General features: G+C 39.1%; 1 protein-coding gene across 3 annotated transcripts in view; it reads right to left on the bottom strand.

Moving 5' to 3' along the window:
* Positions 1-3,446: 3,446 nt before the first annotated feature.
* The window catches only part of LOC122765050 (fibroblast growth factor 14-like), a 33,710-nt gene continuing 19,240 nt past the window's right edge, over positions 3,447-17,916 (bottom strand). Inside the window, exons 4-6 of one of the 3 annotated variants that reach the window (XR_006359927.1) lie at positions 4,181-4,379; positions 3,859-4,091; positions 3,447-3,523 (exon numbers count right to left, since the gene is read on the bottom strand). Coding sequence is in view for 2 of the 3 variants with exons in the window: in XM_044019112.1 (XP_043875047.1) it covers positions 3,943-4,091; positions 4,181-4,379 (348 nt within the window). In the remaining variant the exon portion in view is untranslated. Of the gene's footprint in view, positions 4,092-4,180; positions 4,380-16,453; positions 17,646-17,916 lie in introns of those variants that run through there. The other 2 variants (XM_044019112.1, XM_044019113.1) reach the window with 2 other exon arrangements.

A 17,916-nucleotide genomic window follows, 5' to 3' on the forward strand; every position in this document is an offset into this window, starting at 1 on the left:
TTGTCCAGCAGAAAATTGTCTGAGCCCAACAAAAAAAAAAAGAAAATCAAATACAAGAACAAATCTGCAAGGTACAGTCAGATCTGGTCCATTAAGACCTTCATAATTATACCCAACCAGAGCAGGAGACAGCGAAAACACAGCATGACGGCCCAAACACGCTACCCTTGAAAACTCTAAAAATACTTCACAATAGCAAAACAATGATCACAGCTGAGAACATGTTTGCTTGGATCCACACAAGTCTAAAGACATTATAACACATTATGACATTATGACGCAAGACTGGAGGTGGAGAATAACCACTTACATTTCCATGTTGACATTTTGAGGCACTTTTTCTTTCCTTTTTTTATATATATATACTGTACACTGTATATTTTTCTGCTATTTTACACTGTCTTTTATATTTCAGAGGGAATTGTTGTTATTTTTATGTCACTGTATTTATCTTGACATTTACAATTTCAGAAGAAGATGAGGGAAAAACACAACAACTGCTTGTTTTTGCAACTTTATGATGATTTATGACAAACTATTATAACTTGCACCAAGTGAGCAAGATCCATAATATGCCACATTGTCATCTTACCACCCTATGTTCTGGTTTCTTTATACTATTATTTAAGCAAAGGATCTGAATACAACTACTATAGACCTTATTTTTGAATACAGAGGTATGACTATTCTGAGGCACTTCCGGTATTTGCTGCCTTCACTTATGTGTGAATGGAGGGAGTTTTCTTTCTTCACAATGTCGTCACTCATAACTATCGAAACAGTGCTAGGACAAGTGACGATGAAAATGCCGGTAAAACTTCCAACTTATAAAGATCTTTTAAATGATTTTGTGCTGTTGCTAAGTGTGGATGAATTATTGAAATGAAATAGCAGTTTTAAGACACAGCCATATCAAATGTTGATAAGTGTGACTGTTTAAAGCCTTTTGCTTCAACCACTAAATTCACCCCTAACTGCACACACGGTACCAGTTTTTTCACAAAGCAATATTATCTGTCAAAGCAACCGGTTCTCATCCCGAGAGTCATGTAGTGCCCCTCTGTCACGTCCCACAGCGTTGCCTGACATACATATCCCTCCATGTCTGAAAGAGAAACACCGTGGTTTCAATGGACCACAGTGTAAACCCACTGGCAGCGTACAGGACGTTTGGGTTAGGAACTGGGATAGGACTGAGGTTTGGATAAATATCCAGGTTAGGCTTGGTGGATATTCAATGTTGGCTCACATTCAGACACACTTTAATTTTATCATCAGCATTTCCATGAACAATGACCTTACGTGGGTTGATTTTGACATGATGAATGGTGGGTCATGTGATCCATGCATGTAGGTGGGAGGGGTCTGTGTGCTATTTGGTTGATCACAGTGTGCGTATAATGCGTTGAGGTCATCCAGTAGAGAGGATTTACTGTTTGGGATTGTCATTTTTGGGCTGCTGAAATCAGTGGTGTGTCTTGCCTGGAGTCTGCTGCAGAGTAGAAACCTTCCAGTTTCTGCCTGTACTGTCTCTTGTCCTGTCTTATGGTCTTCATGATTCTATATTTTGCAGTTTTGTAGTCCTCATAAACTGATTTAAACACATTGGATCCAGCATATGTTTGTCCCAGAACCATCATATGTAGATGCAGAATTAAACATTTCCCAGTCAGTGCTAGCAAAACAATCTTGCAGTAGGAGATCAGTATCAGAGGACCATATATTAACAGGGGCTTCACGTTTAAGACGCTAGCTGTAGGCTGGATCCTTAAGGAGATGGGGTCTGAAAGTCAGGACTGCAGCTGAGTTGGCACACAGGGGATGCAAACACACACCGGGAAAACAGAGCTGAACTCAAGTGGTTAATAAAAAGGCCGGCACTTCAAAAACCGTCTTACCTAAGTCAGCTGTGCGGTCTGTAGATGGAGTGTGTCTGCAGCTGGAGCACGGAGTTGGGAATGACAGATGTCAACAAAGTTCCATGAACAGTATAGCACAACAGCCCCTAGTTTCTCTTTGGGTTTGAAGTGCAGCTCTTAGTTTATCCAACTTATTTTCCAGTCAGAGACCAGAGGTGGTCAAGAAGCCCTGGATTTCAGTCTTCATGCAAGCCACCTGCCACCACTTGCCCCGTCGGCGCTGTCTTGCCTTGCTGCTCTTCTCTGCCGGGGTGAAGTGAGGTATGCCTCCTCTGTGTTCAGTCCAGATGATAAAAGGTGGAATTAAAACATGTTCTGACTTTTCAGTCAGAAGTTCAACCTGCAGATGTGCAGTAGTGTCTGTCTGTTGTAATTAGAGCCTCTGCTATTGTCACAACAAATAACAAAACACAATACAAAAGTACAAAAAAAATCATGCCGATCAGGAGAGAGACAGAGAGCCATCTGCCACGGTGGGTACCATCGCTCATCCACATCATTAAAGTGTGGATGGATAATCAGGGCAGCTGCTCTGGGAGTCTAAATGCACCACTTGGTGCATCTCTTTCAGACATGGAAGGATACCCTGGGACGCACAGGGACGTGACAGAGCTGCAGTATATGACACTCTTGGAATAAGAAGGGGCTGGTCAGTTATTGTCCTTATTGCTACACAACTACTAACCGGAAATGCCAAACAGGAAGTCTCGCACATGAATGATGCTTCTGCTGAAAATAAGGTCTATAATGCGGCCATACTATGCAACCTCATCCCGCTCAATCATGTTCTTGGTGTCTGTTATAAACTATTTCTAAAATGAAAACCTATTGTTTTGGAAGTAGGTTACGTGGACAATCAAAGGTCCATCACCAGATTTATACTCCTACCACAGAGCCTTTTTTGAATGTTTCACTGTGTAGTGAATTCTACACATAGTGGCTTTCACCATAATAACCCTCATTCCTACCATCCCGACCTCCCATTTCAAGTACTTGGAAAGGGAACAGAAAGTACCAGAGCACTCTGACCCTCTTTGAGGTTTGACTTCCTTCTTTGCTATGATAAATCTTTGCCGATAATATCTGCTACTCCATGTAAACACTGACTGCTACCATGCTGCTCAGACACCAGCATGCCTTCTATACATTGTTGCTACAGGGACTCTGAACACTCTAACAATGCTAAAACTCCATTGGCACAGCGACTGATCCCCTTAGCTACACTTTTGTCAGAGATGTGGAATTCATGAAAGAAATAAATAAAAATAGAGGTAGAAACTAAGATGTCTTCTGTCTGTACAAAATTGTAGTCACTAGTGCTGAGTAATAAATCATCAAAAAAAGAGAGATAAAAGATAAACATGCTTTAAGCATTTGTTTACCTTCTATGTAATGCGCACAGGACCACTTTTAAGAATATTTCAACCTTTGCACCAAAGGTCCTGTGCCAAATCTTAATTGCTTGATGATGAAGCATCATCCGAATCATCTGTTTTTGTGTGTTCTCTCCATAAGGGGCTGATCAGCTGATGTTTTTAATCTGCTTTTTTATTTACTCAAATAGTGAATCCAGTACATGGTGTGTGTCTACTTAGCAGGCAAACCTGGAAACAGAAAACAGTGCTGTCAATGAAAGGGAAAAGGGCCTCATTCTCACAGATTGTCACAGAAAAATACTGGTGAAGACACATTTTTTTTCAGCTTGTTTTTGAAGTAGTAATTCTGTCTCTCATATGAGGACATGCCACTGTCCCAGTCCAAGAATATATGGCTGCCACTTGCCCGTCTTCTTCTTCTTCCTCTTTGCACCAGCTGCAGCACTCTCGCCATCTGGCCCCGCCCCCACAAGGTGTGCTCTATCCAATGAGGACAGATATGTGGTGGGGACATGGGGCCCTACTGCTGCCCAGAAATTGAGCGGTGGTTTTTTTTTTGTTACCTTTTTGTCCAAGTTTCTGGCGGTGTGCTGGCCTCTGATTGGCCAGAGGACGGTGAAAAGAAGGAGAAGGAAGGTGGGGTGGGGTTATGTCTCCTCCTTGTCAGCTTTGCTAACTGGTTTGCCGCCATTCATGACCACTGGTTCGCTGGTTGTGCTTTTGGAAGGCGCCCCCCCAGCGAGTTTAGGCACCGCCTCCCCTACATCATGCAACGAAGGCTCTCGGTACATTGCAACTAGAGGAAGAAAAGAGTAAAAAACAAAAATATTAACTTGAATATATAAATCAAACCTTTATGCATGCTTCAGTGGTGCAGATCGTTACCCTCTATAGGTTTAGGCAGGAAGTGTGCAGCTGGTTTGGTCTTTTTGACCCTGTTGCCCTTCATGGCCTGTCCCTCTTTATTGAGGCCTAGAAACCAAGCTCGGCCCGACTCCTTCTGTCTGTAGAGCATAGAGCTGTAGATCACATAGTAGTTCTCGAACACTGACTCCTTAAACTTACACTCTGCTGTGAACAGTTCCTGTGGAGAGACACACACAGATATAAAAACACAAGTGAATGTGTTCATTTGTGTTTTTGAAACCACCAGCTACACATTTATTGGTTATGTTGTTGATAAAGTATGAAAACATACAACTGACAAATTCAAACTCAAAATCATTAGTAAATGAATCAGCATCTATTTTAATGATTGATTAATCTGTATTTTGTGTTTTTTTCAGTTATCATATTTTTCAGAGGTCTAGCAGGGTGCAAATCTGGTTTGATGTGAAATTGGTCCTGGTGTATAAGGAGCTGTCTTGTTTTAACTGTTTCCTTTCCCTCTCTACTGCTTCATTTAGGTATGCAGGTGACAATATATTAAAAGACATCGAAAGAAACCATGGTTTCATCCTGTGAAAGTTGCAAGTGTTGGACCTCTGTCGTTCTGTGTCTTTGTTTTTAGAACTTAAAGGACTATCTAGGAGTAAAATGACTGAGAACCTTCACAGACATAACAAAGACATCATTAAATCTGAATCTAAATTTTTGTTTGATTTCAGAACATCATCAGCCAGGAAGGCTTGGGAAACAATGATCAACCAACATATTCCGGAACAAATAAGTTATCAAAAAGAAATCAACAGGTTAATTGATTATGAATTTCATGAAAATAAATCACTCTTATTTTGTATGTATGCATTTAAGATGATTTAAATGAATTACATATACACAGATTTACTCCAACATACCTTTAACATAAATTCTTTAAATTGGGGCTGTACGATGTGGCAAAAAAGGTTAGAATATTATTACAATAAACATTTTCAAAGTAATAATTGTCATGATAAATATGTTGAATAAAAACTAATTTCGCTGTTCAGAGAAAGTTGAAGAAACCAGTAGTCTCAAACTTCTTATGGACAGAAATACTGGTTAAACTCAGAGATATTTTACATTTCTGAGGTAAAACATTCAAAGTGGTTAGTGAGGAAGAGGATTAGGGCCACATGTGAATAACTTTTGGAAACAAAGAATTCTGACATTTAATTAAGAATTGGTTTTCAGTTGATGGAGACCGTCACCAAGTTCGTCTTCTTCCTTCTACATGCTAACTGTTTTATTAGTATTATTAATTTCATGACTATGTTACTATACATTAGGTGCTGATTTTAGTTAGCAAGGGGATGCTAATGTTATCATCATCATCAGATAAACCTTGGCTGTATTAGTATTGACTGCACTAAACAAATACTGTATTTCTTCACAAAAAAGTTGTTCAAATGTCAGTGAATATTACTCTAATAAAAAATACATATTTCTGTTCCAGATACCAAAGTTACTTCAACAAGAGGTCTGACAGTCATTGTGTCACAGAGGTGAAGGAGAAAAAAACCTCCAGCTACATCCAGAAGTACAGAGGTCCACTGTTTCTGTGAGGCTGCAGAGTGGAAAAGGACTTCAGGAGTGCTACTCCAACTGTGTGAGATCATTTAAATTCTTGAAAAAAACATGTACAATTACTCTAGCTTGTAGAATGATGTTGTTTTATGCAAAGTTGTGTTGATCTGAGGAGTAGTGGAGGAGGTGTGTTGTGGTGTCTAAGTGGTAATTACACTCTAAAAAACTCTAAATTCTGACTTTAATCTCAGATTGAAGTGCATCTCAGATTGAAGTGCAAAATTCTTGCCCATCCCTTTAGTTAAATCAGTCAGTTTATTCCTATGTGACTCATATAAGTTAGGATTTAGTGTATAGTGTTTTAGTTAGCACAGAAACAGTGGACCTCTGTAGTAGAAATTCAAGTTCAACCATTAAACCCATTGACAGAAATCATATCACACAGAATGCCGAGGTTTCTCGAATATAACAACCAATAAATAAAGCAATATATATTATAATAATAAGCAAATGAAGGCAGCCTAAAGGATCTCACCCTCCCACATGCTCTGCTGTTATATGTCAAAGATCTCCTGCATTAGTGCTGGCACCTCCAGAAAAACATGTTGCAGCATCAAAATAAGATGTTATTCTTACTGAGATTCAGTCTGTCCCTGGATGGAATACTCAACTAACAATTTGTCAAACACTACGTATTTTAATATTTGATTGACTGTTAACAATTAATTAATAGATCTTACTTTTTAGTCACAAGACGGAGATATATTTTTCTTAGTCACTTCTATTTGTCTAGAAATCATTAATAGGCTTTTATATGTCTTAATTCAAAGGGATTGTTCAGGTTTTCATAAGTGTGGTTGTATGAAGTATTGTCTACTCTTTACTGAACGAATGCCAGAGTTTCTGTAAACCGGAACTCGATTCAGATGCTGGATCTCACTGGTAATATGGATGATAACAAGTGTAACTGAACCCTACCTCCTCCTCTACCTCAATCAGCTCTCAGCTCAGTTCTTCTCAATGTTGTATCTTTTCAAATAAAATTACAAATAGTCACATTTATTGATCCACTTCACCTTGAACTGTCGACTGTACCAAACCGAACCATACCGAACCATGATGGAAACACAACATAGGTCAATAATTTATCAGTTTCTACTTTTAATTTCACGTATTTTTACTTGTTATAAATCTACTTATTAAATGTGTACACCACAATTAAAATGACAAAATAAAAAAAAATAAAAAACAAGGTTGGGTATCCATGCTCTACTTGCCACCACCAACTTCTCTTCCTCTGAGTTTTTTTGCCATAGTTTCAGAACTATGTCACTTTACAGAAGTTGATATGAAACAACAGGGATGGACAAATCCAATATTTACTGTAGTTTTAGGAAAAAAACAAAAAAAACAAGACTGAGCTTCATCAGGTTTCACACAACTCATAACAAACAGAACAGGTTTCTGCTGTGAAAACTCCTCCTCTTATGGCTGAAGAGACTCATGCCAAACTGTGTTTGTCTAGACCGTCTTTTATCGGTTGTTGTGGGCCTCTTGCTACAGACACATTGTCATTCAGCCCAGGTCTGTCGGTCTGAGTCTCATAGCAACATGAGGAAGAGAGGCGACACTGTAGCCGTGGCAACCAACCAGCACTGCGAAGTAGGGGTCATTGTGTGGGTGCGTGCACACACACACACACACACTCTCGCTCTGGCTTCCATTCACATAAACAGCCTAAACAAAGCATTTCCCGAACCTTAACCAGTCAATACCCTAGCTTTAACCTATCCATAATTTAAATATTACACCCAAATAAATAATAAAGCAAAGGAAACCTTAACAGGAAAAGGTCCTGTTGTAACAAATACAAGCACACACTTGTGGCTCAAGGGGATGAATGGAGGTGCTGGATTGCTTGCTGGGTTTTGAAATGTGATTATACGATTGGCTGGCAACAAACCAAGACAGGTGATAATGAATGAATGCGCTATTGATTCATATTAACAACATTCCCATTCCACAACCTGGATTAAACTATAACATATATACATAGTCATGATCTGCAAAGGACGATGATTTTCATCTGTGCGAGACACTTAATTATGTTGCTTTTTGTGAAGCATCAAAAACTTTCCGACTGAATTCAAGTAGAAAGACAAAACAGAGAGAATTACAGATACCTTTCACAGGTGAGTCTTTTTAACAACAGCAGCTGCTTGAATGTGTTTCTGTCATCATTTCTAAATGGCCATGTTCACAACCTGCCCGCAGGAAGGAGCCCAATCCCCCCACCTCAGCATCCATGTTAGTCGACATGAAGGAGAGAGGAGAGAATAAATCAACCAGCGAGGAGGATGACGCCTTCTGATTGGAAAAAACAGCAGGAGTTGCCCAAACCCAGGCAAGCACACCTTCACATGTGGGCCACAATGTAGAAAAGAAGCTTTTGAGAAAAAAGTCATAATATAATGTATAATATAATATTATATCATGCCTCCATCCACATTATGTCACCGATAATACTCTCTATGTTGCAGTTAACTGCAATGTCATATGGCCTGAGTTTATCAGAATCAATATGCGATGAAAAGTGTTAGCTCTCTTTCGACATCCGAGATCACACTGCTTCTGGATCCAAAATAAATCTTAATTATTAATCTAATCGTCTTTGACAAACTATAAAACTGTGAAGATGCAACTAGCAGCAGCCTTGCAGTTGACCACTACTAGCCATTTTCTTCTCCAAGTGTGTGTAATTCTTTCTTCATCACCCCAACAAGTAGACACAAAACCTGTGAAAGTGTGTTTTTCGTGATGGTGTGCTTGACATGTAAGTGGTTACATTGTGTAAGTGGTTACATCGAGAATGCCGCTGCTCAACTATAACAAGTCAAGGATGCAGATTTTAATGTTAGAGCCACAGGCACTAATCAAGGGTGACGTGACGCAGGAAATGAAAAGGCTTAACTGAGAGGGGGAAAAAGGATGTGGTTAGTGAATATCATACTTTTCCTAAAATGCATTTTGAGGTAAACATTTCTGAGATCAGTGAACATGTCACAACTCCTGAGCTTATGAAAGAGAAGTGAATGAAAGTCTGTATTTATAGCGCTTTTCAGTCTTGACCACTCAAGTCTGCTTTACACTACAGTTTTTGCCATTCACCCAATCACTCACACATTCATTAAGCGCATGTACTGTATGTGCATCACCCATCATGGGTGTCTTGCCCAAGGACACATCAACTACAGGAATCAGGAATCAAACCTACAGTCTTCCGGCTGGAAGTCAACTCATTCTGCCACTGACCCAGCATTGTCCCATGAACAAGGTGAACTGCAGCTATGGAGATATTTTAAGACCTGAAACTGTAGTGCGTGACATGTCGGTTACACTCAAACCGCTGCCAAAATCTGATTAAGCCTATGAGCTCCACAAGAGTCTGTGTTTGTCAGTAGAGCAGTGGTTTGACCTCGTGTTGCCTAGTGACAGGAAGCAATTTGTCAAGACGGACGCAATTGTAGTATGACTGTATCACAAAGGAGCTTCAGAAGTGAATACTACTGCACAACTTTTTTCAACATTTGGATTCTTCTTGTACTTGCTGCTGCTGTACACACACACAAGCTGATGATAGTATTGCTTGACAGAGCCCATTTTCAGATAAAGGACCCACCATACAAAAATTCTTAATAATGACATCAAAGTAGTCCTAGTTCATACTGAAAACTGGTGTTTATTTTTTGAATGATATGAATTATTTGTATACTGCAAGACCAGTATATGAAAAACAGATTGCGGCGTAGCAAAAAAGTGACCCCGCTTATTGCTACACCACATATGCTAAGGCCTTACCTGAAGAAGTAACAAGAGGAAGTAATAAGTAATAAATAATTGCAGCAATGAGAAATTTACTCCACCATCTTAGCAGAAAACACATGTTAGTACTTACATAACATATATGCAGTTCACTCACACACACACAAACACACACACTCACGCACACTCACGCACACTCACACTGCTCCTTCTCTTTGCTTGACCACTCACTAAATACGAGCACATCCATTCAACTGCACCTCTATCTCTCCGGAGCACTCACTTCATGCTCATGCGTAAAAAAGAAATACTGTTGCATACCGTGAAACCGTAAAAGATTTTTGGTCATACCACCAAGTACTAACATCTAAAATGAGCTGTGCAATCATTCAATAACATTATAGTGTATATATATATTATATTATATATATTATGTGTATCTAATTTTCTTCAATATCAATATCAATATCAATATTCAATAATTCAGTTTATACTAATATAATGTTTATTCAAACATACTTGAGTGTGCAGTGAATGAACAAACACATTATTGCAGTGAATGTGAAACGTACATATAGGTCGTATGCAGGAATTATGACCTATGTTTACGTTTTCAAACAGCGGTTGTATACATAAAAGCAACCACTTCCGCCTTAGACGCGTTATCTAGTAGCTTCGCTGCTGTCAGCACTGGCAGTCGGCTCAGTGGCGAGAGCTCTGCGCCACAGCGCGGTCGACAATGGTACGATTCCTAACTGTACCACCTTTTTAATATTTTTTTAATTTTTACTACATAACCCTGTCTTTTTTGCCCTAACCCTACCCTCAGTAACATCTGTGCATATTTGAGTTGGAAAATACTAGTTTCAGGGGGTTTGAAAAAAACGACCCACAGTCAGGTTTTCAGAAAACGACCTATATGTACGTTTCAGTTGGAGGACAGGTTGAATGTTTTACCACACATTTATGCAATGCCTTCCTCTTTGCCAAGTGTTTATCATTTTCTGTCCATAAGAAAGTTTAAAGGCACAAATAACTGTGATCTTCGCTATAGAGAAAAATCAAACTTGTTTCCGTAACACACTGGTTGCAGATCGATGCGGTGCATCTCTGATCCAGTGATATGCATCCATTTGTGTGCTTTCTTGTGCTGTGAACAAAATATGCTGAATATTATTTTGAAAACAAAAAAAGTAGTAGTCAGAATATTAAGATGTTAGTCAGAATTCTGAATTTAATCTCAAAAAGTCCAGAGAGAATTAAATCATGTAAGTTGTTTTTCACATGTGACGCTAATCCTCTTCTGTACTCTGACTGAGTGGCTGGAGAAACATGCTGCAAGAGGCCTATGGAAACTACAAGGTCATCCTGTACTGCCTGGGCTTTCCCTTCAGGTTTCCCTTGTCCTTGGAGATTATTGATAATGAGGAGTGAAACTGTCATTACCTAGTTACAAATCTAACAAAGCCACTTCCACTTTTCCAGCCACAGTACATGAATTAGTAGCATTCATCCCACACATTTAAATAAATGACAGACTGTTAAAAGTCTTTTTTTAAAGTTTATGATTAAAAGACAATAATGCTGGACTGCAAAGGATTCTCCCAGTGTAATGAGATATGGTTATAATCTAAATAAATACACACCATTAATGAGAAAATATATCATTTGCTGTTTCATTTTCCAAACCACAAATGGCAGTTTTCTTGTTTATTACCAGGTCTACATTTTTGTTCATCACATTTCAAACTCTAAACGTAAATGTAGCCGTGTGACAAAGAAGGAATTCAGCAATCAGTTTCTGATTGGATCTCAAATGTATTATAAGGTTTGGTGGTATGGTTTAAAATAATACATCCATCCAGGGTCACAGGGGGTGCTGTGCCAATTTCAGCTGACAGAGGGCAATAGGCAGGGCACCCTGGACAGTTTGCCAGTCCATCGCAGGGCCACACATAGAGACAAACAACCATTCACTCTCACACAGTCATTTTAGAGTGACCAATTTTCCTAATCCCCATATAGTCCCCCAATGTTTTTGGAGGACAGACAGAACCTTGTTCCAGCTGTGGCTTGAACCCAGGTGTTCTTGCTGCAAAGGCAAGAATGCCAACCACTACACCAACTGTGCAGCCTAAAGTAGTGATTCCCATACTTTTCACAGTCCCGTACCCCTTCAGACATTTCACCTCTAACCATGTACCCCTTATTCCTGCACACTTGAAAAAAAACTTGTGGGTCTCTGTTTGTCTTTGTGTACCACCTACATCACTTCATGAACCCCTGGGGGTACAAGTACCCCAGTTTGGGAATCACTGGCCTAAAACAGTACAGCCATGTGAATACAGAAATTGATATTTCACCTTTTTCATTTTGACTTCACAAATTGCTTGAAAACTACATCAAATTGAATAATTAAAAAAAGTAGTTTTCCTTGTAATTGATTCCCCCTCATTTAAACAAAAGCTGCTTTTCCTAAACATTACTTAATGCAACTAAGCTCAAGGATGTTGTTTTTCATGTACACATGAGTGTGTGTGCGCGTGTGTATTCACAAGCATATGTGTTTGTGTGCACTGCTTTGTGAGTGGGTGTGTTTATTTCCAACACCAGTTATTATCACAGCACTAATTACCCATGGGAATTGTGGGTAAACAAATCATTCTAAAGGAAACAAACCCACAGAGAATGAGAAAGAGGGGTGGAAGGGGAAAAAAGTGCTCAAGCTCAACAACAAAAGAGTAGTGAGAGACATGATGAGGAAAGATATCCTCAATGTTCCTCAAACACTTCAGACCACTGCTCTTTATTTAATTACACTGTGATGAAACTGTGTGGCTGTATTGGATCAGAGGTGTTACAGCAGGAGCAACAACACTTCAACGACTGGATAAGAAAATAAGCCCTAGCACAGAAATAGAATGAGTAATTTTTACACACACACCAATTAGTGATAGTGAATGTGTTTTCTTCATTTTACCCATCCTTATTACACACCAGTAGTGAACACGCACAAGTCTGGCACAGGAGCAGTGGATAGCACTTATCTGCGCCCGGGCAGCAGTGGGGGATTGGGTGCCTTGCCCCTGACCAATTCTCATATCTTCCTCAAGATAATACATTCAATCATGGTGTCAATTTCATACTTACTGTTTTTATTGCCTTCCTCTCAAACATGCACACTCCATTCCTTGCTCTGATTCCCAGGCTGTCAATCGACAGATGTTATCCATCCCAATACGTCCGTACAGCTGCCTCATTAGCCAGTCATCTACTTCAGGGCGTCTTTTTTATTTGTTGTCTCTTTCTGCCTTAGGTCTTCACACAGAAACAAAACTTACTTATATGATGCATATATAGATGTAGTATATTACTGTACTTTGTCATTTTAAAAAGGTTTTATGTGAACAGGGCAACGTTTCAAGAAATATCTTCATCCACAAAATGGAGAGTGAGTCGTCTGATTCCCTGCTCTGCTAGTTTTTTCTTGGTCAAGACTAGAATGAATGGGAATGAATGGGAATGAATGGGTAAATGGCCAAGCTGTGGGGCAAAGCAGCTGGTAAAGAGTGGTCATCAAGACTAGAAAATATAAACAGAGACCATTTACGGTAACAAGCCGTGTTTGATGAGGTCACCAACAACCATCATCACCACCAGTGTCTGGACTGCAATATTTGTTAGACAAAAATGTCTGTGAGCAAATGTAGTTTTAGTGAGGAGTTTTTACTGCAGACTATATCTTTAAGATGTTCCTGTGTCCTGAAGACACCTGGATTTAAAGGGAAGGAGATAATAAACAGGGAGTAACATGGGGATGACATGGACAGAGGGTGGACTTGCATTAATGGTGTTTGGGCTCCCTGGGTCTCTTCAGTAGACTGGGGCTCTAATAGTCTGACTCAGAGGAGTTGGCATGCAGGAATACATTTCCATTTCTTATCTTGGCTGGTGGGCATTCAGCACGATTAATATTTTGAAAGGAAGCCACTGCTAAATCATGATCTAGATACATCTCATGACATGCCAGGAGAACTTTCACTCATTATATCTTCATAAAGGCTGAATCAATCAGTCAGACCTTTATGATATAGTATTTTTCATACAGATATAAAATCTAGCACAAAGTGCTTTACACACTAACAGAAACACACCAAGAAAAAAGCAACATAATGCTAGGGTGACAAAATGCGGGCCAACAAAAAAGACATTTAAAAGTTACACCATCATCAACGTGAAAACACTGAGGTCAGATAACAGTAACTCAAATTAAAAACAAATAATTGTAAATTAGAGTAAGGGTAAAATAGGAATAAAGAAAAAAGCAGCTGCTAAAGTAGCTTTAAACATCCGAAGAGATTAAAATACTATGAATGAAAAACTCAGACTAAAAAGGAAGGAGTACTAACCAATGCCGTTAAAACAAGAAAATTATAAAGAGATGGTTTTGTGTGATAAGGCAAAAGTTTCTCATTATAATGAGATAATTTTCTTGTTGCTCGACTTTAAGGTAAAACTTGATATCGTGAGAAAACTCTTTTGTTATAATGAGAAACTGTTCACATTATGATGGGAATTTTTTTTCTCCTCTGTGGCAGTTCTATGCTTCTGTAAAAATAGTCAGATAATTAAAATAGAAAAAAAATGATAAATACCATCATTAAGAGAAAGACATTTTAATTGCCAGACTAGTTTTAGCTTGTTCCTCTGGGATTTTTTGTGCCACAAGTATATCTTTATCCGAACCATATTATTTTTATTTTGTCTCACCTTAGAGCAGTGGCAGGAAGTGCAATGATTGTGTTCTGTCACAGGAAATATGCAGCACATTCTTATTTCACCTCTGAGGTGACACTGTCACATGCCTACTTCTGCAGACCAACCGTAATACCCCGACCCACAACCTTCCACACACAGAAACACAATCAACGTTGCTCCTCATCTCAAACTCATCACCATATTTTTTCTCCTCTTCCCACTTTCCCCTGCATGCTCCATAATTATCACATTGCAGCTCATTGCACACGGTGCCATCTGTTAGTCGCACACACGCGCGCATCCAAACACACACACGTTCTAAAACCACACATGCACACACAACTACAAAATGCTTGGGATGTGGGATTAATAAGACAGTCCAAACATGTATAACTAAGCATATGCAGCATATCATTAACAATTTGTAATTAGAGGATGCAAGGAGAGAATCTCATTGGCTGCAGAGCAGATGTATTTGGGAGCTGCACATAGATAGTAACATACAACACTGGATTCAGATAAAATGAATATCACATCTGGAGCGTTAACAGAATATCTTTGGACTACAAAAATAAACCATTGCCGTTTTCCTTCAGAAATAATATATATTAAATAATAAATCAATATTTTTATCGTGACCCAAATCACTATAAAAACTGTCACTATAAAAAACAACTAATTTACAACCATGTCTGCAATAGCTGATATGATTTTAAATAGTTTTAAATTATTTACAAGAGACATTTAATCTTTGTTATATGTGTGTTTTTTTAAAAGAAAAAAAAATACAAATAAACCTTAACATAAAAGGTAGAGAAAAATGTGTCCATCTGTGAGTCTGAACACAAGTCAGGTAAACCACTTTATTTTTTTTATTTTCTGACATTTCATGGACTAAATGATAAGTCAATAAATTGAGAAAATAATCAACAGATTAACTGGTTATGAAAATAATCATTGCAGCCCTCATTATGACAGTGCACTAACTAAATAATAAATACACACGGGTCAAGCTTTGTGTTTCTTTTTTAATCATCACTTCAACAGTTCAACAGTAGTTTACATTTTTATCTGTCCAATATCCAAGCCAGTGATTTTGACCAGAAGTGATACTGAAACTGAGTACTGTACCGATTCATCTCTAATTAGAATCTGTTACCAAATGTCTAAATGAATGACAAAAGCAAAGATAATAAATGTGACATTATTTCTTGCAGTTAGCCCTACAGAGGGCAGTTCCAGAACTATTTATTTTTTATTCAAATTTCAGAACCAATTTTTTTTCCTTTTCAAATTTCAGTATCAGCACAATATTGGTATCAGTTGATATTTGCTTTGGCAAAAAGATTCCCCAATATTACTAATGACTAAAACAGTAGGCTGAATAGGCTGCTATCTCCTTGACTTTTATGCTATTTAAACACCATTTGTTTAAATGTGTAGTTTGCTCAGTGAAGAAAACTCATATTCATTTCATAAATACAGACCATTTACAAATTGACCTCTGCAGTTTGGCACAGGGAAAAACACATGTATCAGTATCAGTTATCGGCCCAGGCACTCCCACTATATCGAATGCCAGCAAAATTGGAATATCCTGCATCCCTAGTTTCTGTTAAAAAAGCAGAGTTGGCAAGGGGGACTGTGAAATGAGTGTTTACATGTTACTTAGCTTATTAAAAAATAAAAATCCTTCTCTTGAACTGAATAATCACACAAACTATATGCCATAGCAAAAACTGGTGACAATGGCACCATGTTTTGTGGAATCTGATTAATATCGACTTCCTGTCACCTCCACAATAATAACCAGGGAGGATGACATAAATGAAGAAGCTGCTGTTGCTCAGTGTGTGTGAACCTGAACTGATGAATTACATAAACACACAGCAGTGAATGTCAGATAAAACAAAGTGTGAAGTTAGTGGCACCATCCTCCCTCACCACAGTCGCACAGTACAACACACTACACTTGACAAAGTCCTTTGCAGCAGCAGCCAATTAAACAGCAGGCAGTGAATTAGAGCTGCTATATGCAATTTATGTATTTGTTATTGTCAGTCACTGAACTGGAACACGATCAAACATTTTCATTTTGTGTCTCTGCAGCTTTACAGGGGATTTCTAGTGTGTGTGTGAGTGTGTGTGTGTAGGGGGAACTCCTCCAGTTCATTTATTTACAGTCAGCCCCCTACAGTCTGTCAGCGACAGACTGCGACAGCAGCACACATCTCCTTTCTTCCTCTCCCTGTTTACTCCTTTGTCTTCATCTTATCACTCTCTCCAACCATCTTCTTTCGTACACCCTATCTTTTTTCCATTTCCTTCACACAATGTATTCCCCCTTCCTTACTTATTTTCTTCCCTTCTTTAGTCCTTCCTCCACTCCATTTTCTTATGCTGCAGTCCCACTCAATGAGAATTGGACTTTTAACCTGTCAGATAGAAGATTCTGCTGTTCTTGTTTGCATTTGCCTCTACCAGGTAGACCAACTTTCTCTCTGGCTTTATTTAAAACTTTTTGTTTGAAAAAATAAATTTCAAGTAGATATGCTTTTCCTCCACCATGAACCAACAGAGTCAGGCTGGCCACACACAAACATTAGTCTTAGAATCTCAAGGCTGAAGGGTTTTTGGGTCATTGCCATATTTCAACTTGATTAGCGAATACTGCAAAAATGCACTGTTCTATAGTAGGCACCTAGTCTGTCCAATGCAAAACTGGGGCAGACATTGAGTCCGAATGGGCCATGTCTCGATAAGACATGGCCCATGTCTCGAAAGTCCTGTGGGGAGTGCTCCAGGAATATGGGGTATTGGACCCCTCGATAAGGACCATTCGATCCCTGTACAACCGGTGTCAGAGCTTGATCCACATTGATCCACAGTGTCGGATCCATTTCTAGTGTTGGACTCTGCCAGGGCTGCACTTTGTCACAGAATTTCTAGACGCAGCCAGGGTGTTGAGGGAGTCCGGTTTGTTGGACTCAGGATTGGGTCTCTGCTTTTTGCAGATGATGTGGTCCTGTTTGCTTCATCGGGCCGTGATCTTCAACACTCACTGGAGTGGTTCACAGCCAGGATGAGAATCAGCACCTCCAAATCCGAAGCCATGGTCCTAAGCCATACAAGTGAAGGTGAAGTGCCCTCTCTGGGTTGGGAGTGAGATCCTGCCCTGATGAATGGAGCAGGAAGTCGGCAGACAGATCGGTGCAACGTCCACAGTGACTGCGTCCAACCTCAGCAGCAATGGCACACTGCGAGAGGCCTTGCTGATACAGCTCAACAATGCGACCACGTTCAAAGAGAGAAAGCTTGTGGATACCTGACAGAAAATGTTTGATTTATTTAATCAAGAATAAGATTACAGAGCTGAACACACCTTTTTGTTGTTTAAAAGTTTACTCTTGTTGTCTCAGGTTGAGAGAGTTTGATTTAATTTGCTAGAGTTAAATGCACTTTATATGGTGTAACTGTTTACTTTTCTTACAAAGATAATACTTGAAGTGCAGGATAAACATCTTGCCGTCTGTCAACGTGCAATAAATATAGAAAGTTATGTACAAATATCTGTCTGTTCTACTCATTTCAACTGA

Source organism: Solea senegalensis, linkage group LG2 (genome assembly GCF_019176455.1).
Source record: "Solea senegalensis isolate Sse05_10M linkage group LG2, IFAPA_SoseM_1, whole genome shotgun sequence".
Classification (NCBI taxonomy): Eukaryota; Metazoa; Chordata; class Actinopteri; order Pleuronectiformes; family Soleidae; genus Solea; species Solea senegalensis.